Source organism: Chelonoidis abingdonii, chromosome 9, assembly GCF_003597395.2.
Source record: "Chelonoidis abingdonii isolate Lonesome George chromosome 9, CheloAbing_2.0, whole genome shotgun sequence".
In the NCBI taxonomy this organism is placed as follows: Eukaryota; Metazoa; Chordata; order Testudines; family Testudinidae; genus Chelonoidis; species Chelonoidis abingdonii.
In genome coordinates this window covers 37,425,539-37,452,478 of record NC_133777.1, presented here as the reverse complement: position 1 = coordinate 37,452,478, position 26,940 = coordinate 37,425,539, and the positions used below count along the sequence as shown (strand labels likewise).

Here is a 26,940-nt window from a genome sequence, read left to right as displayed (position 1 = left end):
ACTTGCTTCCTGAGTGTACTTCCTACCCCGCCCCCTTTGTGCACACCTGTTGCCAGGCTCCTACCTGAGTAGTCGTCTGCAGGTTTAGCCTCACCCAGTTTAAGGGTGCTCTCTATATGGGACCGGTCCCTCTTGGCAGTCTCCCCAACATCTTCTGTCTCTTCTGGAGAAAAAGGAAAACAGCCCATTAGGCATGTCTGAAAACAAGGCTAAGAAGAACACACAAACCACAGCATGACATGGTGAGTGACTCCCTGGCCACAGAGGGGGCTGAGAAGCATCTTTAACCCCCTTGCCAGGGAAGAATCTTTGAATGGCTAAGTCATTAATGGGTTTGGCTCATTGCTTGGTTCTTACTGCAGAGACTCGTTTCCCCCTCCCTCCCCTCTCTCCCTCTCTTGCAAAACTTTGCTGAGGCTCCCAACAGAGGTGTCTGTTGGTGCCAGTTGTAATTACGGCTTTGCAATGTGGTGATCTTTCTATGTGGTTCTGGAGAGAGACCAGCAACTGACCCACTTAGTCCTGTTGGCATGTTCCTCCTGATTTGGAAAGTCACAGATTCATAGATTCCAAGGCCAGAAAGGAACATTCTGATCATCTCGTCTGTATCACACCTGCCCAGAGAATTTTCCCAGAATAACTCCCTCTCAACTACAGCACAGCTTTAAAAAACATCCAATCCTGATATAAAAATGGCCAATGATGGAGACTCCACCATGCCTGTCGGCAAACTAAGAAATAAGAGCTTGACATCAATCCTTTGAATGCAAAATATTCATCTGAAAGGGATGCTTGATAATAAAGAAAACCATTAAGCAATATGTTCAGCTGATCAACTTGCACATGCCAGCTTGCTGGATAGCAGTTCCTGCCCTGGTGCTGATATGGGCAGAAAGATTTCAATATGTCTTCACCTGCAGCTGGTCAGACCCGAACTACAACTCCTGCATAGCAATAGTGCTAACGCCTGGCTTTAGTCTGGTATCCCCTCTGTCTCTCCACCCAGGCATCTATCTGCAGAAGAGTTAAACACCTCCCACGTCCACTCTTTACAAACCAAAAGTGAAAATGAAATGTGCTGATATTGACAACGGAGGCTGCTGGATGAGGCAACATGGCCCTGCCAGACAGCCCCGGCCTGCCGCTCGCCACACCCAGGTTCAACTCCTGGCTGTGCCACAGAATCCGTGGGTGACCCTGGACAAGTCACTTTACATCACTGGGCCTCAGTTTCTCCATCTCTCAAATGGGGAGAATAATCTTTCCCTTCACCTACCATTTGTGTGTTTTGGCCATTTAGACTATCAGCTCATTGGGAAAGGGTCTGGCCCTGCCTATGTGTTTGTACAGCACCTGGCATAACGGGGGCACTGCTTTTGGTTAGAGCCTCTAGCTGCTACTGTAATAACACCACCACTAGATCAGCGTAGGGGAAGAGGGCTGTAGCACGAGACAAACTGCTTGGAACAGAGTAGGGCTATATAGCTAAACCTCCACTTAATGTCAATATGAACATTAGTGCTCAAAGCGTTTGCAGCATGATGTATCACACAGGGGTGTGTGCCTGGCCTTGTAGGTATGTTGACCTCTATAGATGCATTAGTTGCTATTAGTGTCAGTGGCAAAGCTCGCTCTGAAAGCAGCAAGTGCAAGATTGGGCCCTAGGCTCAAGAATGGTTTGCAAACAGCTCTGTGACCAAACATCTTCCCAGCCCATCCTGTTGGGTTGGGAATAGAGCCACCACTCACCACATGGGCAGCTCTTGTTCTCACGCTCCTCACTAGCCTGAGAACCTGAACTGAAGTGCATACGTCATGCAAAGAAAGGTCGTTTGGATTTGCCAAAAAAAGCCACAGAGACTCAGCTCTGGTTACTTCTGGGCACCAGCAGCTCGCTCAGTAGGTCCGTATGTTACAGCGCAGCACTAAGCAAAGGGAAGGGAGGAGAGGGGAGCTGGGGCTCGTCATGCTAATCAGTGACAAAGGCTGAAAAATTTATGTGACAGATTTCATGAGTAGGTCCAAAGAAAACATGGGACAGATAATTATTCATTGTTCACCCACAAACTCACCTGTGACTGACTGGCGTGTGCAGGCTGTGCAATTTAGAATTTTACCAGCTTTCTGCCGGCTTCTTGGGAAAATCTAGGGCCCCGATCCTGCACTATGTAGTGTGAGAGCGGGTGGCTATGACCACACCAAACGCCGCTGAAGTCAATGAGGTTCTGCCTGGGTTTGCATTCTGCCCATGAGCTGCACGTTGCAGGAGCAGGACATAGGCCTCCTTTTTTCATGATCTGGCATTAATCTGAATGCCCAGTTCATCCATCCACCTTTCCCTTCCCAGCGCTCTGGGGAAAACAATCCCAGCACTGCTCAGAGAGCGCCTTCTGAAACAATAATGCAATCTGGGAAGAACTGGGACTGTGTTTAAGACTTATCTAAGACTTCCCTTGGAATTCACATCTTTGGAAGGGATTATCACTAAGGGGCATCATGAGTGACTCGCAAGCGAAGTATCAGGGGGTAGCCATGTTAGTCTGTATCCACAAAAACAACAAGGAGTCTGGTGGCACCTTAAAGACTAACAGATTTATTTGGGCATAAGCTTTCGTGGGTAAAAAACCACTTCTTCAGATGCATGGCCATGCATCTGAAGAAGTGTTCTTTTACCCACAAAAGCTTATGCCCAAATAAATCAGTTAGTCTTTAAAGTGCCATTGGACTCCTTGTTGTTTTCCCAGCTGAAAGCTCAGGGTTCTAACCTGCTATTCCCAGGATAGCTCATTCACCTTAATTTGATTCTGATAGCTTTGCAAACTGGTGTACACTGGACACATCACTCAGTCTAGATCCAATTCTCTTGTATTGTCTGTGCCGACTCTTAAATTGCCTTGTTGTGTGAAAGGTGTGGAGTATTTTAGAGTGTCTGTATTCCTTGGACCTGGCTCTCTGCTGCTCATGGCCTGTGTAATCATCTATGCCAGTGCAAAGCACTGGTGCATTAGGACCGGACTGCAGCGGAACAGTGTCCTGGTCCATTTGCTGCATGGAGCATGCCATTTTGTTCCGTGAGGTCACACTGGCAGGGGCATTCCGCTAGCTGTCCATTCTGGACTACCCCACTGGTACAAAGTGGTGTCAATCACTATCACAGCAGAATGTTAACACTCACTTTGCACTGGTATCAATGACTGCACAAAGCACGGAGCTGTGAAAAACCAGGGTCCTTTGCCTTTAGAAGTATTAGGACATGAATCCAATGCTGGTGAAAGTGGCCATGTTGGCTCCTGGACATGGATTTCTGTTTTTATCCACAGAACAAATCCAGGGCAACCTTTGCCCAGTTCACTCCCTGCCAATGTGCCCCATCCTGAAGGGACCACCAGTAGTGCTGAGAGAGGAGTTCAGTTGCCATGGCCCGGAGTCCTTGGCATCTCTATTGAGGCTCTCAACAGATGCTAACTGGGGTGGAGCTAGACAACCTGTTCCTGGGAAACGGGGAAGGAACATAACACTTCATTTCATGCAGGCCATGGCAGAACTGTCAGACGGCAATGGATATTCGCCGCTGTTGACCTTGTACTAATTCAACCTAATGCCCAAGGGATGAAAGCCTTCATCTCCCATTACCAAGTACTAACCGCAGCCCATTACCACCCCATATCACCAGTGCCACCCCTCCTGGCTGTGGCAGGACAGGGATTTCCGGTCTGAGCAGCTGGTTGGGGTCACACACTGAAAGCACAAGCGTTAGAACAAGGGCCGTGCACTGGGTGCATTTTAAAGTCTGCCAAGCTCAGCAGCGCTCTGGGTTTGATACTAACCAATGCCCTTGCTGTTAGGCTGTTACTACTAGCACACCTAGTAACAAAAAAGTCAGACCTATTTGTCTGGGGTCAGGCACAGCAGCAGCAGGAAGACGGTTGTTGCCTGGTGGGCTCTCTGTCTCTGCCACTAACTGCGCATCCATGGAAAGGCTTCCTGCTACAGCTGGGTTACTCTTGTGAGAGTGAGCTTTGTCCTGCTCCATGTCTCTGTGGGGTGCATTCTTCTGGCCTGCAGAATCAGACTTAGCTTCCACTCCACTGATCTCTTCCTCTTTGACATGGCCGTGGTCTTCCATGTCACTAGCAGCCACTCGGACATCTGGGGCAATGACTTCTTCAGGCTCTGCCTCTGCCGGATCACCACCCTCTTCCTCTGCCAGGCCAGCCCCCTCTGCCTCATCACCACCCTCTGCCTCTGCCAGATGACCACTCTCTTCTTCTGCCAGGTCAGCCCCCTCTACGAGGCCAGTCCCCTCTTCCTCTTCCTCTGCTGGGCCAGCCCTCTCTTCCTCTGTCTCTGTCGGATCACCACCCTTTTCCTCTGCCAAGCCAGCCGCCTCTTTCTCTTCCTCTGCCGAGTCATCACTCTCTTCCTCTGCTGAGTCATCACTCTCTTCCTCAGACTCTTCCTGGTCATCATCCTCTTCCTCTGAACTTTCTTCAGACTCCTCTGCTTCCAAGTTAGGGTTTTCTCCTACTGCCTCAGCAGAGGCAGTGCTTGGTTCCTCTCGGTCCCTTTCCGCTGCCTGGCCATCAGTGGTGGTCTCTCCCACAGGACTGTCACCAGTTCTGTTGCCTGAATCAGGTTCCTTCTCTTTTGCAGCTAGTCCATTGCCCCCAAGAGGGTCCCCAGAGACATGACTGGTCTCTGAGGCAGAGACTTCTTTGTCTTGCTTGTTTGCATGATTCCCACCTTGCATGTGAGATTCGGCACCTTGGTTAGCATGTGGAATACGGCTCTTGTCTTCTTTAGAGCCTTCTTCCAGCTGTGTCCCCTCTTCCTCAAGAGTTCCTGGCTCTGCTAGAACAGGTTCAGCCCTATGTGCATCTCCCTGAGGAGGCGATTCCCCGTTGGCTGGCGAAGGCGGCATGCTCCTCTGGGAGGCCTCACCGACTTCGCTTTCCTTGTTGGCAGCATCTTTCCCATCGTCAGGCCCTGAGTGGCGCTCTGCTGCTGCTACCTCCTCTCTAGCCAGAGCCTTTGTACCATGCTGGAAAACCTGCCTCTCTTCTGCAGGGAGGTGGGTGCTCTCTTCAAAACTCCCTGCTGTGGCAGGAGGAGAGTTTTGCCTGTCCTCTTTCCTCCCAGCCTCTTCCAGCCTGATTTCTACCCCTGCCACATGGAGCTCCTTCTCCTCCTTGCTCTCCTTTGCAGCTTCACTCCTGCTGCCTCCGGGCTGTTCTTTGGCCAGCAGCTCTTCCATGTCTTCCCCTGGGAGAGGAGTCCCTTCTGCTGGCTCCGTCTCTCTCGCCACAATCTCGCTTCCATCAGCATTGCTGCCTGTGGCAGCATCATGTTCTGAAACCGATGAAAAAGCATTAGCAATGTTCATGTCATTGTCCTCCTCTTGGCTGTCATTGTTCAAGCCATCAACAGGGATATTTATATCAGCACCTGTCTTGGAACCACAGTCATGTGGCATTCCGCTCCTTTCCTGGGCTGCTGCCTCATTGCTGTCTGCAGGCTGGAGGAGAACAGTCTTCTCTGGAGGTACAGAGTTTGGGCAAAGTACCCCTTCGTTCCCCTCTAGGCTCTGGTCTCCAGCTGATAAGTGATTCTCAACAAAATTGGCAACATCTTCAGTGCCCCCCGAGGCAGAAACTTGCAATTCTAAATGATTAGAACATTAGCAGTCAGTTTTATCTGAGGCTGATTCTGTTCTTCTCCTCAAAAGAGCCTACATGTGCCTACACAATATGTGTGTGTGCTCACAGTCACACATGCATGTGTCCGTGTGATGTGGGGGTAAAACTCAGTTGCTTACTAAAAGGAAGCTGCATATGGAGTCCCAGAATGTTACAAAATCTCTATTTTGAGGCTGTTATAAATGAATTTTAATACTATTCCTGTTGATCCATGGGCATCAAAAACCATCTTTGGTGCCATTTTGCTTTTAATACTCCTATCAATAAATCGGATGCAAACAGGTGTTTGTTGGGGAGAATATCTTATATTACATGGACAGTATTTAGGAGATTACTGCCAAAAAGCTCTTAGCCCCAGTAAGTCATACCAGCAATTGTTCCCTCTGGGTCTTGCCTTTTGCTAGAACCCTTCTGCCCCTTGTGGTCCACCTCAGCAGAAGCAGTGTTTGGAACAAATGTGAACAGTAGAAAATTCTCAAGGAAAGTGACCTTTTATACATATACTGGATGGGATGGGGGGTGGGTAGAGGGAAGCTTAGCCCAGAACGTTTATATTTGAAAAGCCACTTGTGTGTGGCAAATTATAAACGGTTATTTCCACATCCTGTTTCTTGCATACCAATTGGAGTTTAGCTGGATTGATAGTAGAGGTGAGGGTGAGAGCTGAAGGAAGGGGGATGCAGAATGTACTAACCACAAGAGGAGCGGACCCCTGTGAATAGATTTGAGGGTGCAGCTGACCCAGAGTCCATGCTAGAGTGCTATTTATTGTGAGTGGCCTTTCATTAGGAAAACATTTGCCGCTCTTTGAAACTGACTGGAATGCAATGAATTCATTCTGCATTCCGGGAGATGTTACCTGCGTTTTCCATGGGCCCCCCTCTGTAATTCAACATTAGTCAACAGATACTTAAAATAAAGCATTACTGGCTATAGTGTCTCTGTCACAAACAGTTGCTACTAATCTGAATAATCCCCTGAAAAGTCTAATGTCCACATACCAGGGACGCATTTCAAAAGGGAATAATTCCTTTGTACTCCAGCTGGCAAGCAGATGCCAACCAGAAAGTACCATCCTCAGGGAGGAAAAAGGGGTAGCACTGTCAGGCTCTCTCAGATAGCAACCAGAGCTTGACATGGGCCATTCCTGTAGTCTTCTCCCGTGACCCTTTGATGGTCCTCCCACTGGCCATGTTCCTAAATGCTGTGTTGGAGAAAGTGTGGGAAGTGCCCCGCTGCCCTCCAGCCCAGCACTGTCCAGTCTCACCCAGCACAGTGCTTCGCACTACTATTAACAGCAATGCTTGGCATGCTAGCACTTTGTATCCAAGGATCTCAAAGCATTGCCCTGCCCAGCCAGTCAGGCCATACACAGAGCTCAGTTCAGCCCAGCAGACCTCATCCTGCAGGCACTAGCACCTGCACTTAGGAGAGCGCAGTCTCTGTTCATACTGCTACCGGAGAGAGAAGCATGGTCAAACCTAGGACCTGAATGCTCCTGGCCTTTATGATCATTCGGACCCAGATCCTGCACTGTGCGACTTGACCCTGATAGATCAGTTTCTTTCCCCAGGCCTCCCTGTTCAGGGGCTATCCTGCAGTTTCCCCTGAGCAGTAGAGATGGTTGCTCAGTGACTGATTCCCTGTACACTGAACCCTTGTAACGGGCACTCAGAGCAGCCAGGTGCTGGATTAGAAGAGCAAAGCACCAGAAAAAATAACCTGCTTTTAAAAGATTCCAATCACTGCGTTTGGTTTGGCCTGTAGTGTAAATAACAGCAAGGGCAAGCCACTCCTGCAACACTCCAGCACATGGACATGAGCAGCAGCGAGCTGGTCACAGCAACAGGACAGAACAGCCGCAGAGGGTCTGTCCACACTGCAGTGGGGAGGTGCAGTTTCCAGATCAGGTGGACGTACACACACTAGCTTGGATCACTGCAGTATGACAAAAATAGCAGTGTAACCATGGTAGCCTGGGCAGTAGCTCAGACTAGCTGCCCGCGTACTGTGCCATCTGCATCCCTAAGTCCTCAGGTGGCTTGCCTGTGCTGCCCTGTTTGTGCTGCTATTTTTAGTGTGCTAGCTCAGCCAAAGCTAGCCTGTGTATGTCTACCCAAACTGAGAATCACACCTCCTGCTGCAGTACAGACATATCCAAAGATGGTCAGACAGTGCGTGAGTCTGCAGGGTCTCTGCAGGAGGGGTGCTGTGGGCTAATGCCTCTGCTGTGGTTTGCTTGGCCACCTTCAGTAGCTCACCAAAGTCAGTCCCGTGGGGAGAGCTGTGGTACCCACTCTCTCACTCTTGTATGGGGTTTCAATTCAGAAGTGGGAAGGCTATGAAGTGGGAGGTGGCTGAGGGGGGTCCAGTGCAGAATGCATGCAGAGCAATGGAGATGGGAAGTGGGGAGTGGCACAGGAGAGCTGGGAAGTTGGCAAGGAGAGATGGGACAGGACCCTGCAGATGGAACAGGTGGAGAAGAGCAGAGCTGTGAAGGGGATGGTGGTGAGAGAGAAGGACGAAGAGAAACAGGCCAGAGGTGGGAGGGAGTCAGAGCAGAGGGTCAGAGAGTCCAAGGCCAGAAGGGCCCTTTTGACCATCTAGTCTGACCTCTAGTAGAACACAGACCATTGAACTTCCCCAAAATAATTCCCAGAGAAGATCTTTTAGATAAACATTCAGTCTTGATTTAAAAATGGCCATTCATAGAGAATCCACCGCAACTCTTGGTCAGTTGTTACAATGATTAATGTCGCTCACCATTAAACATTTGCATCTTATTTCCATTCTGAATTTGTCTAGTTTCAACTTCCAGCCGTTGGGTTGTGTTAGACCTTTCTCTGCTAGATTGATGAGCCCATCAAGTATTCCTCATGTAGGTACTTACAGACTGTAATCAAGTCACCCCTTAACCTTCTCTTTGTTATGCTAAATAGATTGAGCTCCTTAACTCTGTCACTGTAAGGGAGGTTTTCTAATCCTTTAATCATTCTTGTGGCTCTTCTTGGACCCCTCTCCAATTTATCAACATCCTTCTTGAGTTGTGGACACCTGAACTAAACCCAGTAGTCCAGCAGCGGTCACACCAGTGCCAAATACAGAGGCAAAATAATATCGCTGCTCTTACTTGATATTCCCCTGTTAATGCACCCAGGATCCCATTAGCCCTTTTGGCCAGTGTTGCACTAGGAGCTCATGTTCAGCTGATTATACACCGTGACCTCCAAATCTTTTTCAGTCACTGCTTCCTAGGATAGAGTTCCCCATCCTATAAGTACGGCCTACATTTCCCCTCCAGATGTATACATTTACACTTAGTCATATTAAAATGCACATTATTTGCATGACCCCAGGTTACAAAGCAATCCAGCTCGCTTGTATCAGTGACCTGTCTTCTTCAGTATTTACCATCATTCCCCCAGTTTTTGTGTCTGCACTCTGTATCAGTGGTGATTTTAGGTTTTCTTCCAGGCCATTAATAAAAATGTTAATTAGCATAGGGGCTAAGAACCGATCCCACCAGAAACAGACCAGTTTGATAATGATTCCCCACTTACAGTTACATTTTGAGACATGTCAGTTAGCCAGCTTTTAATCCATTTAATGAATACCATGCTAATTTTATATCTTTCTAGGGGTTTTTTTTAATCAAAATGTCATACACTATTAAGTCAAATGCCTTACAGAAGTCTAAGTACCTTACAGTAACACTGTTACCTTTTGTGACCCTGGGAACCCCACAGTGCACACCATACCATAACCCACATCAGGCCTTCTACACTCATTGCCCCAACACCGTGTTGTCATAATCTGTATCTAACAGGTGTCATCTAAGGAACCATATGCAAACTGGTACCATGTTGGTCATTAATACTATACTGTCATGTATGTAAGAGTCAGGGCAGTGGGCAGAGGTGGGAGGGAGTTGGGGCAGTGGGTGGGTGAGAAAAGGAAGAGAGAGTGTTGGGCTGCAGGGCAGAGGTCGGAGGGAGTTGGGGAAGGAGGCAGGAGGGCAGCGGGCAAAGGTGGGAGGGAGGCGGGGCGGGAGGGCATCAGGGCTGCACAGCAGTGGCGGGAGGGACTCAGGGCATGGATTGGAGGCATGTAGGTAGGGAGGAGGAGCAGGGCTGGGGGAGGAGATGCAGGAGGGGAACAAGGAGAGGCTGAGCAGCCTAGTGGTGAGAGCCAGGAGGAGGGAGGGAAGGGTCAGGCTTGTGGGGGGACCCAGCTGGATGCCGTGTGGGTGGGTGAGCCACAAGGGAGCTGAGCCTGGGCACTGGGGTATGCTGCTGTGGCTGCCAGGCAGTGCAGGGAGGAGCGCATAGAGCTGACAGCCTGCGAGCATGGAGGGGGGCTGAGAAGAGGGAGGGGGTGACGCTGGTCTCCGGTGATTCAGGGGTTCAGTATTGCTGGGAGTCTCATTGCTCTTTGATCTCAGCGCTCGCCTGGGGACACTGGGGCTGGAGCAAAGGGGTCAGTCGCACAAACTGAGCATGAAGTTCATAGCGTCACCAACCCAGGAGCTGGGGCCTGCCCTCCAAGAGCCCCTTCCCCTTTCACAGCAATTCCCAGACATTCCTGACTGAAGCCCAAAGCCTCCCTCTAATGCGAACATTGGGACACAGCAGAGACGAGCCATTGCCCTTGTCATAAACAGATGGTTAAGGGTCAATGTCTCTTTTACCTGTAAAGGGTTAAGAAGCTCAGTAAACCCCGGCTGACACCTGACCAGAGGACCAACAGGGGGACAAGATACTTCCAAATCTTGGTGGGGGGAACTATTTTGTTTGTGCTTTTTGTTTTGGGGGTTGTTCGCTCTTGGGACTAAGAGGGATCGGACATCAATCCAGGCTCTCCAAATCTTTCTGAACCAGTCTCTCATGTCTCAAACTTGTAAGTAACAGCCAGGCAAGGCGTGTTAGTCTTATTTTTGTTTTCTCCACTTGTAAATGTTCCTTTTTGCTGAGAGGATTTTACTTCTGTTTGCTGTAACTTTGAACCTAAGGCTAGAGGGGGTTCCCCTAGACTATATGAATCTGATTACTCTGTAAAGTGTTTTCCATCCTTATTTTACAGAGATTATTTTTACCTTTCTTTTCTTTGATTAAAAGCCTTTTTTTCTTAATACCTGATTGATTTTTCCTTGTTTTTAGATCCAAGGGGATTGGATCTGGACTCACCAGGGACTGGTGGGGGGAAAAAAGGGGGAAGGGTTAATTTTTCCTTGTTTTAAGATCCAAGGGGTTTGGATCTGTGTTCACCAGGGAATTGGTGAAGTCCCTCAAGGCTACTCAGAGAGGGGAAAGTTTTGGGGGGACAGGGATTGATCCAGACACTGAAAATTCTGGATGGTGGCAGTGATACCAGATCTAAACTAGTAATTAAGCTTAGAAGTGTGCATGCAGGTCCCCACATCTGTACCCTAAAGTTCAGAGTGGGGAAGGAACCTTGACAGCCCTACATTCACACATCCAGTCAGTGGGATCAGGGAACGGCAACATGCTGCTCTGACTCCAAATCTCCTGCTCTCCAACACCTGGCTTCCAGCTATGAAGCTGGTCCTGTCCCAACACCCAGGCCTGCCATTCAGGATTGCTCCTGCAGCATAGTCCAGTCCCCTCTAAAATACCCTTTCCTTGGGGAGGGTGTTTCATGGCCTAACAGATCTCACCCTCAAGGGATTTCTTCTGCGAGCCACCCTGACCGCTCAGTTCCACCTCATTGCTTCTAGTTATACTTGTTTGCACCACCCAAAACAGTCCCCACCCACCCCTTGGCATTCACACCCTCCGATCATGGAACACAGTCACTGCATCCCCAGGGACCCTCCATCCTGACACTACAGAGCAGGCTAGAAGGCTGAAAGGTAAGTTTGCCCCAATCTGTTCCCCAGCCCTGCCTCTCCTGAGCAAAGCCCCAACCAAGCGGCTGCCTGTCAGAGCAGAACGTCCCATGGGCAGCCATGCTGCTCGCCTTGAGTCAAGTGACACAGACACACCCAGGGGAGAAGACTGACATGGCAGCCTGAGTGAATTGCAAGAGAACTACTCTGCAGGGTTGACCTGTATCTCAATGTGGATTCTCACCCACTGGCCAGCGTGTCGCTTGCAGCCAGCCCTCCCAGCACATCAGCTCTGTATAGCCCTAAGAGAACGCAACTCACCCACGCAGGGGCCAGAAATGCTTGTCGGAGAGATGTAACTACCGGTAAAGCAGCCTCTACCCTCCTGCACCTCATGCTTCTTCCACACCACCCCGACCCTCCCATCCACATCAGGGAGCGGTGTAAGCAGGCCTAAGGGAGCCTAATGTACAGTGACACATCACCTCTAAAGGCAGGCGCTGCACGGACTGAGCGTCTGGGTGGGAGCTGAACGTGCTGCTTCTGACCCACACAGCCCTACATGGCCTGGAGCCAACCTACTTGAGAGAGCACATGACACTGCTGCCGTTGAGATCAGTGCAGCTTCTCAGAGTTCCTGGCAGCGTGCTCTCCAGGACACCAGAACTTGGGAATTCACTCCCTCCTTTGGTCCAAAACAGCTAGGATCCAGCAACCTCAGCTTCAGGGCATGCTGCGAAGCTTGTCTCTTCTGCCAGGCATTTGAGGAGTGCTGCAGCATGCAAGGAGAGGGCTGAAGGGCACACAGTGTGTTTTCAAGATGGGCTGGGCGCTGTGGGACCTGCTGCTGCTTCTCTTTCGTGTTTAATGCTTTGTCATGGCACCTGGAGCCGGCGCTTGTTGATTTTAATGCTAAATATGCATGCAACATAAAGACCTGTAAGACCGTAACGTGCTACAGCTGCTTGAAATGTTGGGTGGCATTGGACCAGCCTAAAAAATTCCTTGAACAGATCAAATCAGCCTCCATGCTTTGGACTCTTCTGCTGCTGTTTCAGACGTGTACATGATTTCCCATGACCTTTGAGGTGTTATGTAAGGTTCCTGAGGTCCTCCCCATCTCCTTCTCCCTTTTTCCCTCTCCATGTTTTTTAAGTACATCGAGTGTAAATTGTGCTGATCTGCAGACGGTCAACTGATGATCACTTGGCAGCCAAAGGGGCCAAGGTTACGGGTTCAGCGCCCTCTGGCCTTCCTCCTAAGGCTAAAAATATGTCCATCAACTGGATGGCAGAAACTGAAGAAGTGGCTCCTTCAAACTCAAAAAAGAAAGGAACTACCTGGGAAGCCATTATCCGACCGACTGGTGTGCGTCTCCCTACCCAAGGCCACAATTTCAATTATAGAACGTAACCAATGTGGGACATCAGATGTGGGAAAAGTCCACCTCCTCTGGGTGGATGAGGTTGGGGGAGGAAGGGACAGAGAGGGGAACAAGTAAAAGCATTTATCAAACATGTCCTATAAGTGCATTGTAAAATGACACTTGGTGCAGCCCAGGACTTGGAGCCCTGTGCTGTAGGTACCAGGCTGAGACAGCCGGGTGCAGTTACAGCAGTGGAAAGTTATGTAAGACAATATACCTTGCTCAGCACGCCTTGGGGACTAGATTACAGCAGAATGGAATGGGTGCCAGAACACCATTATAGTTTCCACCCACGTCATCGGGCTATTCCCCAGGACCACAGCAGAGCCTGGGGCATTCCTCATCTCAGCATAGCTTTGGGCTCCAGGTCAGGGCTCCTCTTACAATATTACCTTCCTCTTCAAGTGTGGAGGAGGGTCAGGGCCCTGTTCATTAGTATCTGTCTGTCTAATCTCTCAGCAGTTACACTTTACTCATCACCATGATAGCTGAGCCCCTTGCTACCTCACAGCCACACAACAGTTAGATGGGGGTCCTCTGACTTTTCCACAACTACCACAAAAACCATCAGGCATGACAGTCGCTATGGCAGACATTCTGCAGGGCACACTGGGAAATCAGAGTGGGAATTAGCTCAGAGGCTAGGCAGTAGAAAGTCAGCTCTTTGTGGGGGGGTCTCCTTCCCCATTCTGAGGAGGGCACGAAGCTCAGGTCTGTCTCACCGGAAGGGGCTGGCCCAGCGTGGTGTCTCAGTGACAATAGCTGAGTAGCCTGTCATCTGCATCTAGTTTCTAGAGCTGGCTGGGGATTTTCTACCTACCTATTTTTTCCATTGGGAAATGGGGAAAATGTCCTGAGGAAAATGACAATTTTGCTGAAATTTTTCAGTATTTTGTCAGGAAAATCATAATATTTCAGATGGAGTCCAGTAATCTCTGTGTTTACCTGATCTGCTGCGGTGCCTCATGGAAGTTGTAGTTCAGATGGCTCAGACTCCTAATTTCCCCTATGGACTCCACCTCCACTTACACACTGTTGTCATTACTCCATGCCTCAGTTTCCCCATCCATAAAGTGGGGAGAATGATACTTCTCTATGGTAGTTTGCAGACAGCTTTACCTCCTACAGCAATAGCACCGTGTGGAGATTATTTCTCCTTCTCTGGTGGTGGAAGAACACCATTCTCACAACAGACCATGCCAAACAGAGGATCTAGCCCTAGCAGCATATAGTCCCTCAAACCAGAGCAAGTAACTCTGCCATCTATGTATTTATTTCTAATGCCAATAGCTTTAAGGTTATAGATGGAGTTTTCCTTCAGATCCCAGCTGCAGTTTGAAAGCACTGAGGAAGGAGGGGGCACAATGGGACAGACTGAAACAGGTGTCTGGGCTGGAGAGGCACCTCCACCAACAGAAATAGAAGCATGGAGCATAGGGCAGGGGATACACAGCAGAGAAGAGACAAAGGCTTTTGTGCCCTGCTTTGCTCGGCAGCAAACTGGGTGCTCTCGCTGCGACCAGAGAGATATTCCTGTCAACGGCAGCTGATTTAGGGATCAGCGTTCCTGCAATGCGTTGTCATTGGCACAAAATACAGGGGAGAGGAAGAAACTGTTATTTAATATTGATAAAGGCATTCACAGAGGCAGTACTGCGGTGTCTGGGCCAAACCACACTGCTTTCTTCTGATGCCTAAGGAAAGGAAAGCTCTAGCAGGCTGCGAGCAGGGGTAAGCTGCAGGGAAACTGCCTTCGCTTCCACAAAACTTCATCAGCTGGATTTAGTTTGGCAAATCCAAATCCAGGGTTGCCTCAGCAGTGAGACCCATTGCATTTGACCTCCCAGAGCTAGGGCATTGGGGAGTTGGCACCAGTTTACATCTGTTTTTAGCTAGGGGCTATTATATTTCCCAATATTCACAAAGCAGCGGCAATTTGTTGTGGATTAAGGGAAGCAAACAAGAAAGAACAAAAGTCAAGTCTCCATGAGGGACAGCAGCGTGTGTGTCTCCTCTGCCATTGCACACCCAGCTACACCCAAAAGAACTGTCTGCAGAGACCTTAGAAATTTAAAGGTCCAGGACACAGAAAATTAAATAGATGGAAAGGAGGCTTAAAATGATTAATCTACATCTGCCTTAAGGTGACTTTCCACTGACAACCCTCGCCTATGCTAAGAACACTGCAATGAAAAACAGTGTCTCAGTTTGAGGTTTGCTCAGGTCCTGCTGTAGGGATACAGGCCAGTCAGATGCCTCCTAAACACGAGAGGAAGCCTAGGACCTAATTCAGAGAGCAGCACAGGAGTCATGGAGCAGAGATTAACAGGACAAGAAGACAATATGAAAGAGACTGAGACAATGATGGTGGAATTGGCTTGGTTTACAAAAACACCTGCAGGCCAGATTCCTGTGCTGGTTACACAGAAATGCAGAGACAGGGAAGGAGGCAAAAGAGTGAGTTTCAGGAGTGTTCACTGGAATGGAGATACCTCAGTCAGTCGCTATGGTGGAGAAGAAACTGCTCCAGCATTAGAGCCTACAGGCCAGATTCTGATCTGTTACGTGACTGTAAATATGCAAAATTGAGCCATTCTGGATTTACACTGGTGTAAACAGGATCAGAAACTGGCCATTCAAACAAAGGAGACTTTTGTGGTGTTTAGATGTGCTTGTAATTATTAGAACTGGGAGCACTGGCTGTTGGGAGTCTGAAAGGACAGGAAACAGGAAGGAGGGGGGAGGAGTTGAGGAGGCAGAGTGAGAGTTACAGAGGGTGCAGCAGCAGCTAGGTAAAGAAGTTTCCACTATAAAAAATATAGTCCTGTTGAAGTTTGTTATTACCTTGCCTGGTTGATACAACATTTTGGTGACAAGGGTGGGATCTTCTGCCTCTGAACCCACCTGCACCCTTTCTGCAAAGCCCAGGTGAGCCTCCAATTGCTTTTACTGCCTGGATCCATATGTTTGAGACATATCTGCTTGCAATCAGTGCTACAGAGATTTCTGAGGTAAGAAAGCATGCTCTGCTAATCCACTGCCTTGGAGCAGAAGGGCAGCATATATGTTACACTTTTCCCCTTGCAGATGATTAATGCAGTGAGTGCAGTCTCATATTTAAGAACTTTTTTGTGCCAAAAGTGAATGTAGTAGCTAATCACTACAGATTTCACCAGCGTGAGCAGAAACCAGGGGAGACTATAATGCAGTATATTGCTTCCATGAGGAGTCTGATTGTAACTTGTGACTTTGGGAATATGGCCAATGAGATGATTAGAGACCAGCTCATTGAGAAAACAACCATTCTTGGTATATGAGAACGCTTACTTCTAGCACCACAACTTACACTAAAAAAAGCAATAACCATTGCTACTCAGATTGAGTCAGCTACAGCTGAAGCCAAAATAATGAGCAGGGATACAGGAGGCACAGTCCAGGCTGTGACTCCTTTGCAGAAAACTTCACTATTGCTGCAGACAAACAACTGCAGGAGGAAAACTAATGAAAAGCCACTGAATCAGCAAATTCAAAATACAGTAAAAGCTTTTATTTTACACAGAAGGTCATCCCTATATTACCCTCAAGCCAATGGGGAAATCGAACAGTTTAACAGAAGTTTAAAAGAGAGTTTGCAAACGGCTAAACTGGAAGGGCAATTGTGGATACCCTTCACTACTGATTTCTTGCAAGCATATCAGGCTACATGACATGCCACAATGCAAAGATCACCTGCAGAGTTACTGCATGGGAAACAGAGGAACACTAAACTGAACATTGCTGGATTGTTAAAGGCACGACCTGAGGCCCCAACCGAGGATGATGTGAGAAAAACAGTTGAACAGAACCAAGCAAAAGTATAAGGCTTTCACGGACAAGCAGCGGGGTGCTAGGGAACCAAAGTTTGAGTGTGGTTCCTTCGTTAGAATACAAAAACCTGGAATTTTATGCAAAGGGGACCATAAATTCACAGTTTCTCTTAAAATCATAGAGAAGAAGGGTCCTTACACCTATCGACTTTCTGATGGGCGGATATGGAATGCTTCTTATCTTGCACCTGCCTATGCACCATGAGGAGATTATGCCAACACCCAGTCTGCATTGGATGACTTCACCTAGTATCAACACAACAAGACATTGCATTGGAACCAGAACTTGAGGGACCACCTGTCTGGACTAGAGACTATGTTATGTAGTATCTACAGTGTTTTCAGTGTAATATTTCTGCCAATAGTATAGTGTCTTGTTTCCTATTTGTTCCTGTGGTTAGAACAATGTTTATTTTAATTAGGAGAGTTTCTTAAAAGAGGAGGGAATGTGGTGTTTAGATGTTGCTTGTAATTATTAGAACTGGGAGCACTGGCTGTTGGGAGTCTGAAAGGACAGGAAGGAGGGGGGAGGAATTGAGGCAGAGTGAGAGTTACAGAGGTTGCACCAGCAGCTAGGTAAAGAGGTTTCCACTTTAAAAATAAAGTCCTGTTGAAGTTCATTAGTACCTTGCCTGGTTGATACAACAAACTTGCCCAAAAAGAACATGCCTCAAGTACTCCACCGGCTGAGCGGGTCTGTGAGAATGCCGTCGTAGTACGGCCAGGCCAGCGAGATGGGAAAGCAGTACTTCGTGTGACACGATAGGTTAGAGACCTGCATATAGTCACGCCAGCATCCTCAGGTCACCATCTCTGCTCCTGGCAGCCCAACAAAGAAGAATGAATCGCAGGCCTGTTTAATCTGCTTTCATTGACCAAAATGTATCTCAATCTGAGTCCCAGGAAGCTTGTGGGATACGTGTCAAGATACCTCTTAAACAGGTTAGCTCTCTGGGCTGCTCCAGTGGCACATAACATGGGTGCAGCAAGGACATTTTTACCGTCGTTTGCTTGATTTGTTAGAGCCAAGTTTAACACAAGCTGTCTGGACTGTTCAAAGCAAAATGGAAGTAATGCTGATGGGAAGGGAGCATGGACTCTGGATGCCAGCAATTCCCCTTTTTCCATTATTTTAGTTGCTGGAAACAGACATCAAAGAAGGCAGACTGGCCTGAGGATCCTTTTGCAAATGTGCAAGGACCTGAACTGGTGCTTTGCATCTAATCTTGCTTGATCTTGTCTTCCCCTGTTTGTAACATGGCATTGAGCCCTCTGGCACTGTATGAACAATTGATAAGAGTTTGTGCTTGTTGCTTCTGTGCTGAGAAATGTTGTTGACAAAAATAATTTCAATTTGGCTTTTGATGATAATTTAGGGTGGGGTTTTCTTGTTTCAAACCCCCTTGCTGCCTCCTGAGCTTGTGTTAGAATAAGAACTGCCTCAATTTCTTTCATATTAACCATTCTATGGGTAATGCAAAATCCCTCTGACCCACCCACACACTACCCACGGACAGCAAAACCTAAAAATTGCACTTATAATTAATCCTGATTTTCACAGCAACCTTGCCAAGCAGTTAGAAGCACAAGCTCGCCATTAAATATAAGGAGCAGGTTTTAAAATGGACAATTTTAGAAAGACATAACTTCTCCTAAGGGAGTTTAGTTTTGTAAATGATTAAAATAATGGTGAATCTACCCCAAGCTGGCTGGCTATGTTTTCTGTTTCTTATTTATAAGGGACTATGTGTCCCTGTCTGTGTGTTGTATATGTGGATGTGCCTAATATATGGTGGGACCTACTATATTACAAACATACTCATGAAGAAATAATAGAATCAAGATTGTGAATGATTCATAACACTGCAATCACAGGTTAATTTAGGGGACATGACCACCCCCTTTGAGTCCTAAGTATCTCAGATGTGCTCAAGGCTCATGCAGTTTCACCCATGAGACTACTCATGTGATATTGGTTTACTAAATGTTTAAACTGCTGGATATGTGCAAACTATTGCTTCGCTCTCATACACTAGTGCCGTGAGACATTCAGCAGTCTTTATTTGCAAGAGTCCATGCAAATTTTGAGTCTAGTTTCACTCAACTCGGATTCACATCCCCTAGTTTGACTTGGGTTCAAAGAAACCCAAGAATTCAGGGTGAAAACCAAGCTGCACTGGAAACTGGCCTCGTTTCATGGTGAAATGATTAGATGTTACAGAGCTTTGCAAAATCATAGATCAACTGAAGTTCACTGGAAACTTGTCCCTCGATTGCTTGGACAATTGGCTCTGGGCTCATTGAGAAGATCACAAGCTCCACTGAACTTTCCAGCAACCATGTTTCAAAACTGGACTAGAGAGAAGTCTTGAGAACAGGTGCCCTGGTAGAGAAGTTTCTGTATGATTGGCCCAGATCCTTTCTGGCAATACTCATAATTTCTAATGCTTCATTGAATGGGATCCAAGCCTGCCCTCTTGGGACAGGGAAGCTGCTTCAGCTGACTCATAGAGCTCTGCAACTAAGATTTATGAGGACTCAAGGAACACAAGGCCAAATCCCAGTTTGTCAGCGACAATGTATTAATTACTACTAGTATTTAGAATTGGTCAAAATGGTTTAATCAAAAAGGCTTTTGTTATGAACAATGTCTGACACGCATTTGAAATTTTTCTGCAAAAATATTCATTTTTCATCAAAACAAAATGTATCAAAACTAAACATTTTCTGTTTTCACCGTTTTAGAGTTTTTCTCCCCGTTCCCCATCCATTTTTTAAGAAGGGGGAAGGGAAGAACCATGGAATGAAGCCAAAATTTTTCTTTGCACTTTGACAAAAAAAACAACAAAACTTCAAGATGTTTAAAAAAAATTTTTTTAAATTAACATTTTTCATTTTTTCCCTAGATTTTTTCATGGAAAAGTTTCAGTTCATTATTTTAACGTTCTAATTTATTTTTATTATTATTAGAAGAATCAGGTACAGCTCATTACTCTGAAATGGGCTCCCTTCCTAGGCCATTCACTGTGTGCCTACCTGAGACAGAGTGATCAGGGGAAGGCAATTTATATTCTACAGGTGGTTTCCAGCCTGCCTGCTTCTTAAGGGGACAGCACTTTATCAGAGAGCTCATATTTATTTATTATGTTGTATGGAAACATCTCTTCCTCTCACCTTTGGGTACTTTTAATTCTAGATCTTATAACTACATTACAGTAGAATGCTACAGGGTCATTGGATGTTCTGGCTGGAATCAAATATCCATAGCAGGAGCTAAGGAAGGTGGGCAATGGTCATGCCTATGGAGTAAGCCCATGCCCAGATGGGCACCACCTCAGCCTCTCTCTTTGGAAGAGAGAGGTCCTGTCCCAATGCACTCTGACACCAGGCAGGAGGAAGGTCCCTGCACTTTTCTTCTGGCACTGTTTGCAACCACCCTCCCATTACACCTGGCTTCTCATGCTCCTGCTGATCAGCAGAGCAACCTGGAGAGCTGACTTAAATCCCCCAAGTCATCAGATTTTTGATGCACCAGTCTACCTCCTTTCTGGTCTCGAGGCAGTCAGCAGCTCAGAAGGATGGAGATGATGAATAAACATCTCACGCTAGTGTAACCCACTGGTCAGTGAGAGCTAAAAGTCCCCCTCAGTGACCAACCCACCCAGATTATGGATGCAGCACAGCTCTTAGCCACACAGCCTGGCCCATTAGCTCCAGCTGTAGAGAGTCATGTTTTCAGGTCTCCTTGGCCCCAGATCAAGTCCTGCTATCAGCCAAGATGGCAGCCATCATACCAGGTCTCTACTTCCCTCTCTACCTGTCCTTCAAGGGCCCTGTCCCCAGCCTGCCACCTCAAGACCCACCTCAGTCCTGGGGCTGCTGCTTCTCCTAAACCTAGAGCCCAGCTGGAACAATGTGTTTTAAATGCACCAGGAGACCCTGGGTGAGAGGGTTGGGGGCAGATGAATTGGTGGGTGCCTGTGAGCAAAGGCTGCCCCAGGCTGAAGAGCTGGTCAGTTTCATTCACAGGGCTCACAAGACACTTCAGGAGGTTGGGGAAAAGAAAAAAAAAAAAATCACCGGATGCAGCCAGGAGCTCCTGGCCCAGGATACACAGCACTCTTATGTTACACAGATGGGGTAAAGGGGTCACTTGGGTACAGGGCTGGCTCCAGAGCTTTTGCCACCCCAAGCAGTGAAAGAACAAACAAACAAACAAACGCCGCAATCGCGATTGGTGGCAGCTCCACTGCGCCGCTTTCTTCTTCGGCAGCAGATCCTTCCCCCCGAGAGGGACCTGCTGCTGAATTGCCACCGCAAAGCCCGACTTGCTGCCCCCTCCTCTTGGCATCCCCAAGCACCTGCTTGCTGAGCTGATGCCTGGAGCCGGCCCTGCTTGGGTAAAAGGAAGGTGATTGCCCAATGGTAGGTGATTGAAAGGCAAAGAGATTTAGCAAAAATCCAGCTTGGCTAATAGCCTGGGTCAGTCATGCCAGGGGCTGGTTTGGCATCTGCAAGGAGTTTATTACCAGCTCTCCTCCCTTCAGGGTTAGCTGGAGACACTTGCCTCTATTCTACAGTTCACTTTTGGTGCTGCTTGGGCTCTAAACTGGAGGCCCAAACATGGCTTGCTGTGGCATGCATGCCAGCGAGGCTATTTTACAGGCTGCAGATTACAATAATCCAGGCTGCTGCCAGCCATCAATCTGGCTGTTGGAAAAAGTCAGTCAAGGAGGATTAGTCTTATGTTCCTGACCTTTCTGGAATATTGTAACTGTTCCCAGCAGGTCTTCTGGGGAACGGGTGTCATGAGCTGGCACATGAAGAGGGAGGTGGGGAGGGCAGGAAGGTGGAGTGGAGATGTACCAGTCACGCCTCAGTCAGCTGTGTGTCATGGAGCATCTCGGCATTGTTATACCACTTGGAACACCATGACTTTCCTTGGGCAGCAGCACCCCTCCAGGGCCTCCCCCCCCCACTGTCCAGGGACAATACGGAAATACTAGTTGAGGCAGAAGCAAATGCAAGGTTTGAAGGATTCGTGGGGTGGAGAACAAGGGAATGCTATTCTAGGACAGCCAAGATGGCAAGCTAGTGAGCAGGGACTGAGCAGAGGCCAGGGCTGGGAGAGAAGGCCTGGGGAGTGGGCTGGAGTAAGCCCGCAGGAGGTTGTAAAGAAGAGGGAGGTTTTGAACAGAAAGGCATAGGGAGCCAGTGAAGTTGTATGAGCCGGGGAGAGCTCTGTTTCCCAGAGCAGTGCATGTGAAGAACCAGTACATGTGCACATGGCAAGACGTGTGCACGATGTCGGTGGGCAGGACTGCACCACAGAACAGGCGAGCTGTTTGCATGTGCAGGGTGACATGGCAGCCCCGCTGAAGTCAACTACAGTTCTGCTATTCATTTCGGGGGAGCCGGGATCTCACCCTTAGGCCTTCACCAGGGAGAGGGGAAGCTGTTTCTCATTGTTATTCCTACAAGTGACCCCTCCAGAAGCTGGTGCTCCACAGAATGACATCTCAGCCACAGTAACATCACTGCAGGAAGTCTGGCCTCTGAGTAGTTTGAGGATACCCCATGTGCATAGCTCCCTTCTAAGGGTGCCCCTTACGTCAGAGCCAGAGTGTGGGGGAGAGGGAAGGCACACAGCACAGATCTCACCTTCACGCAGAACAAAGCCACAGCTCTGCTGGCACAGAGAGCAAGGAAAGAATCCCCCAGTGACCTTTCTAATGCTGGCAAGAATATCTGCAGCAATTACAGCTGGACATTGGGTTTCGGTGCCTGTAACCCTCCTCTGCACTTGAGGCATGTGACAGGTGATATAAACCACCCAAGCTATCTCTGCGAGGTGAGCTGAACTCACTGCAGCTGCATGTCTGGAATGGGAGGACGTGAAGTCTGCAGTGAACAATCCACGACATTTGTACTGGATAAAGCGCTTCAATCCACTTTAGCTGCCATTATGTGTCAGGATTGTATTTGCCTTGCAATAGGGAGAGGGCAGCACTCAGGTAGGTGCATAAAGACATTTGTCTAGTTTCCCTCCTGGCTTCTGCAAGTACCTCTCTAGCCTGCTGAAGAGCTAGTTGGTAATGTCTCACAGCAGCTCCTCTCATTGAAAATGGGCTGATATTCCTTAGCCTCAGCCAGCAGTAGCCCAGTAGACGTGATTATCGGCTGGAAGCAATAGTGGCCACACTCAGGAGAAAGAATGATGGTGCTAGGCCAGGGGTTTCAAACTTAATTTATCTTAGGGCTAGTGACAGTCCTCAAATCCTCCCAGTAGGCCAATAATGTCACTCATGCTGTCTAGAACCCTTCTCCCAGAACTCCCCCCACCTAAAAAAGAACTCCATCCCCCACCTACCTAAGGCTCTTGGAGGGAGTTCAGGTGGGGGAGGAGGTCTGGGGTAGGGGATTGGGGTGCAGGCTCTGGGATGGAGTTTGGGTGCTGGGTGCAGGCTCTGAGCTTGGACAGGAGGTGGGGATGCAGGAGGAGGGGGTGGGGTTGCAGGCTCTGGGAGGGAGGAGAGGTGCAAGTTCTTGGAGAGAGTTTGGGGGTGGGAGGGGGTGCAGGCTCTGGTAGGGAGTGTGGGGGTGTGGTGCTTACCTGGGCCTTCAAGGCAGGGCGGGCCAGGGTCCCTTTGCACACTGCTACCCCCAGGCACCACCCCTTCAGCTTCCCATTGGCCACAGGGGTGCTTGGGGTGGGGGTAGCATGCGGAGGCACAGCCCTGCCCCGGGGCCTCAGGGAGGAGCCAGCGGCCATGCAGAGTGAGCAGGCAGATGCCACTCAGCTCCAGTGTGCTGCCAGGGCCCCTGGCCATTGTAAATCATGCCAAAGGAGAGACCTGACCCCAGAACTGCTGGACCCCCATGGTCCACATTGGGGAGGTTCACGGGCTGCAGATGGCCCATGGGCCGGGAGTTTGAGACCCCTGTGCTAGGCAAAGGGCTGGCTCTCAGGCACAGGAAAGGGTGGCAGGAGATCAGGGATCTCTTTCCAGTTCTGCCACTGCCTTCCTGGGACTTCTCTGGCACCTCTTTCACGGTAGCTTAGTTTCCTTCTCTGTACAAACATTACGATGCACAAAAATGAGGAAATTAAAAAAAGGTACAAATGCAAAAGTGAAATCTCTGCAAGCTGCATGGAAATGTTTTACAGACACCATAATAGAAGCCCAATTTAAATATATACCCCAAATTTTAAAAAATAGTAGGAGGATCAAAAAAGTGCCACCGGGGCTAAACAACAAAGTGAAAAAAGCAGCTAGAGGTAAAAAGGCATCCTTTGAAAAGCGGAAGCTAAATCCTATTGAGAAAATATGAAGGAGCATAAACTCTGGCAAGTAAAAGGTAAAACTATAATTAGGCAGTCCAAAAAAAGAATTTGAAGAACAGCTAGACAAAGTCACAAAATAATAGCAACATTGGTTTTAAATACATCAGTAGCAGCCTTCTTGCGTAACAACCAGTGGAACCACAGGATGATCAAGATGCTAAAGGAGCACTTAAGGATAAGGCCATTGTGGAGAAACTAAATGAATTATTTGCATCAGTCATCACAGTTGAGGATATGAGGGAGATTCCCACACCTGAGCCATTCTTTTTAATCTGAGGAAGTGTCCCAGATTGAGGTGTCAATAGAGGTGATTTTGAAACAAATTGATAAATTAACAGTAATACGTCACCAGGACCAGATGGCATTCACCCAAGAGCTCTGAAGGGATTCAAATGTGAAATTGCAGAACTACTAACTGTGGTATGTAACCTATCACTTAAATCAGCTTCTGTACCAGGTGATTGGAGGATAGCTAATGTGATGCCAATTTTAAAAAAGGCTCCAGAGGCCATCCTGGCAATTGCAGGCTGGCAAGCCTAACTTCAGAACCAGGCAAACTGGTTGAACCAATACAGGGCTGGCCTTACCATGAAGCGAACTGAGGCAGCTGCCTCAAGTGCCAGACTTGTGGGGGGGGCACCACTAGGACCCAGAGTGTAGAAAATTGTGTCTGCTCCTGGTACATATGTATTTCTCTGCTCTAGATGCACAGAGATGGCAGAGTGCTGTGCTGGAGGAAGGAGGGCACAAGAGACCTAAGATGCAGGCAGGAGAAAAGGTGAGAGGGAATAACAGAAAGCAGCAGGAACTGCAGGAAGTGAGAGGAGGTCTCTAGCATCTCCAGGAGCCTGGACTGATTAACACCAGCTTCTCAGGGAGCTTCCTGTTTCCTGTTGCTTCCTGAACCTGCTTGAGGAGAACATGCAGTCAACTGAAGTATTAGGAGTCAGTTAGGCCCTTAAGACACTGATATCTTCCCTCACTCAGGCCCTGCTACCACCCTGCTTACTTGTCCCCTTCAACTGAGTGTTAAGAGCCACTACAGCTGGCACAGAACAGCAGTCATGAGTGAAAGAAGAAAACGCCCCTCTTGGGCAGCATTCAGAGAAAGAAAGAAAGTGAAGGAAGGAATCAGGAAGGAGCTCTCCTGAGATACATAGACAAATGTTCACAGTGAGCCTTCTGACCCCAGTGAGGATGTGAGTGGTGAGGAGATGCCTGATCTTCCAGTTAGTCAGACTGCAGGTGACCTGACAGCTATTGCATCATCCATATCTCCATCTCAAATGGATGTAACCATGCACATTCCTGAAGAAAAGTGTAGATCAGAGAAGAATGTGGTGGAGGGGCAAGAAACAGCTGCTGCTGAGTTTATTTACTTAAGTCTAGATGATCCAGGACTGTGGACCCACTTGAGCAGTAGCCTGAGGGATTTCCTTGTACTGCATGGGCCACAGCAAGTGAAAAACTTCTATTTTCATTGTCCTTTAGGAATATGAAGTTTCCATCCAACACACTACTGGTGTGAAATCCCCAATAGTGACAAAGTGAAGAGGCCATGGCTTATGTACTCAAATATCCAGAATGCGACATACTGTTTTTGTTGCAAATTCTTGCAGTCTAATGTTCCAGCCACATTGGGTTCTACACAAACAAAGGACTGGAAAAATCTGGCATGCCATGAGAAGGCAGCAAATAGCTAGAGAGCATTCCACAGAGTTTGGGATGAGACTAAGGTTAAAGGTCACCATAGATGATCAGCATCAAGCAAAGATTGCATCAGAGTCTCCTTACTGGCAATATGTTCCAAAAAGGCTCACTGCCATTGTGAGAATGCTTGCTACCCAAAACCTAGCACTGCATGGCACTTCAGATCACATGTATGTGCCAAATGGTGGAAGCTTCCTTAAAACTATGAAGCTGATGGCCGAGTTTGATGCTGTACTCCAGGAGCATCTAAGAGTCACCACCCAAGAAATGTACACACATTACTACCATGGAAAAACAATTCAAAATGAGATCACACAGTTACTGGCAACAAAAGTCAAACAGAAGATTGTGGCAGATCTGAAGACAGCAAGATATTACTCTGTTATTCTGGACTGCACACCTGACATCAGCCATATGGAACAAGTGACTTTGATGGTGTGTTTTGTAACAGGACCTAGTGAAAATGTCCCTGCAGTGGTGACTGTTGGAGCATTTTCTAGAATTTATGGACATTGATACTACAGGAACTGGTATGACAAATGTCCTTCTTAAAAAGCTGGAAGATATGGGAATTGCGATAGTTGACATGAGAAGTCAGGGCTACAATAATGGTGACAACATGATAGGAAAGAACAGAGGAGTGCAGACACGGATCCGAGAGTTAAACCCTCAAGTGTTTTTTGTCCCATGCAGTTCTCATTTATTGAACTTGGTGGTCAGTGATGCAGCATCAGCTTCTAGTGAGGTTGCTGAATTTTTTAATGTAATTCCAAGAATTTATGTATTTTTCTCTGCATCAACTCATTGATGGCAAATTTTGAAGGAACATCTGGGAACATCCTCTCTGACACTGAAACCACTGAGTGCCATACAATGGGAAAGTCGAGTGGAAGTGAGAAAGCCTATCAAACACCAAAGTGGGAAGATAGATGATGCCATAGTTGCCCTTATGGAGGATAATGCTATGACAGGAACTGTTTGTGGGAGAACAGCGACAGAGGGAAACAGAATCACCAGAAACCTACGTAACTTCAAATTTCTGTGTGGCTTAG

The 26,940-nt window shown here is 48.0% G+C and overlaps 1 protein-coding gene across 2 annotated transcripts in view; it reads right to left on the bottom strand.

The window, feature by feature from the left end:
• Nucleotides 1-26,940, bottom strand: part of SRL (sarcalumenin) — a 98,869-nt gene that overhangs the window by 32,305 nt on the left and 39,624 nt on the right. For both annotated transcript variants that reach the window (XM_075069377.1, XM_075069378.1), the window contains exons 2-4: nucleotides 4,234-5,661; nucleotides 3,886-4,173; nucleotides 65-163 (exon numbers count right to left, since the gene is read on the bottom strand). In XM_075069377.1, the coding sequence (XP_074925478.1) occupies nucleotides 65-163; nucleotides 3,886-4,173; nucleotides 4,234-5,661 (1,815 nt within the window). The remainder of the gene's footprint in view (nucleotides 1-64; nucleotides 164-3,885; nucleotides 4,174-4,233; nucleotides 5,662-26,940) is intronic.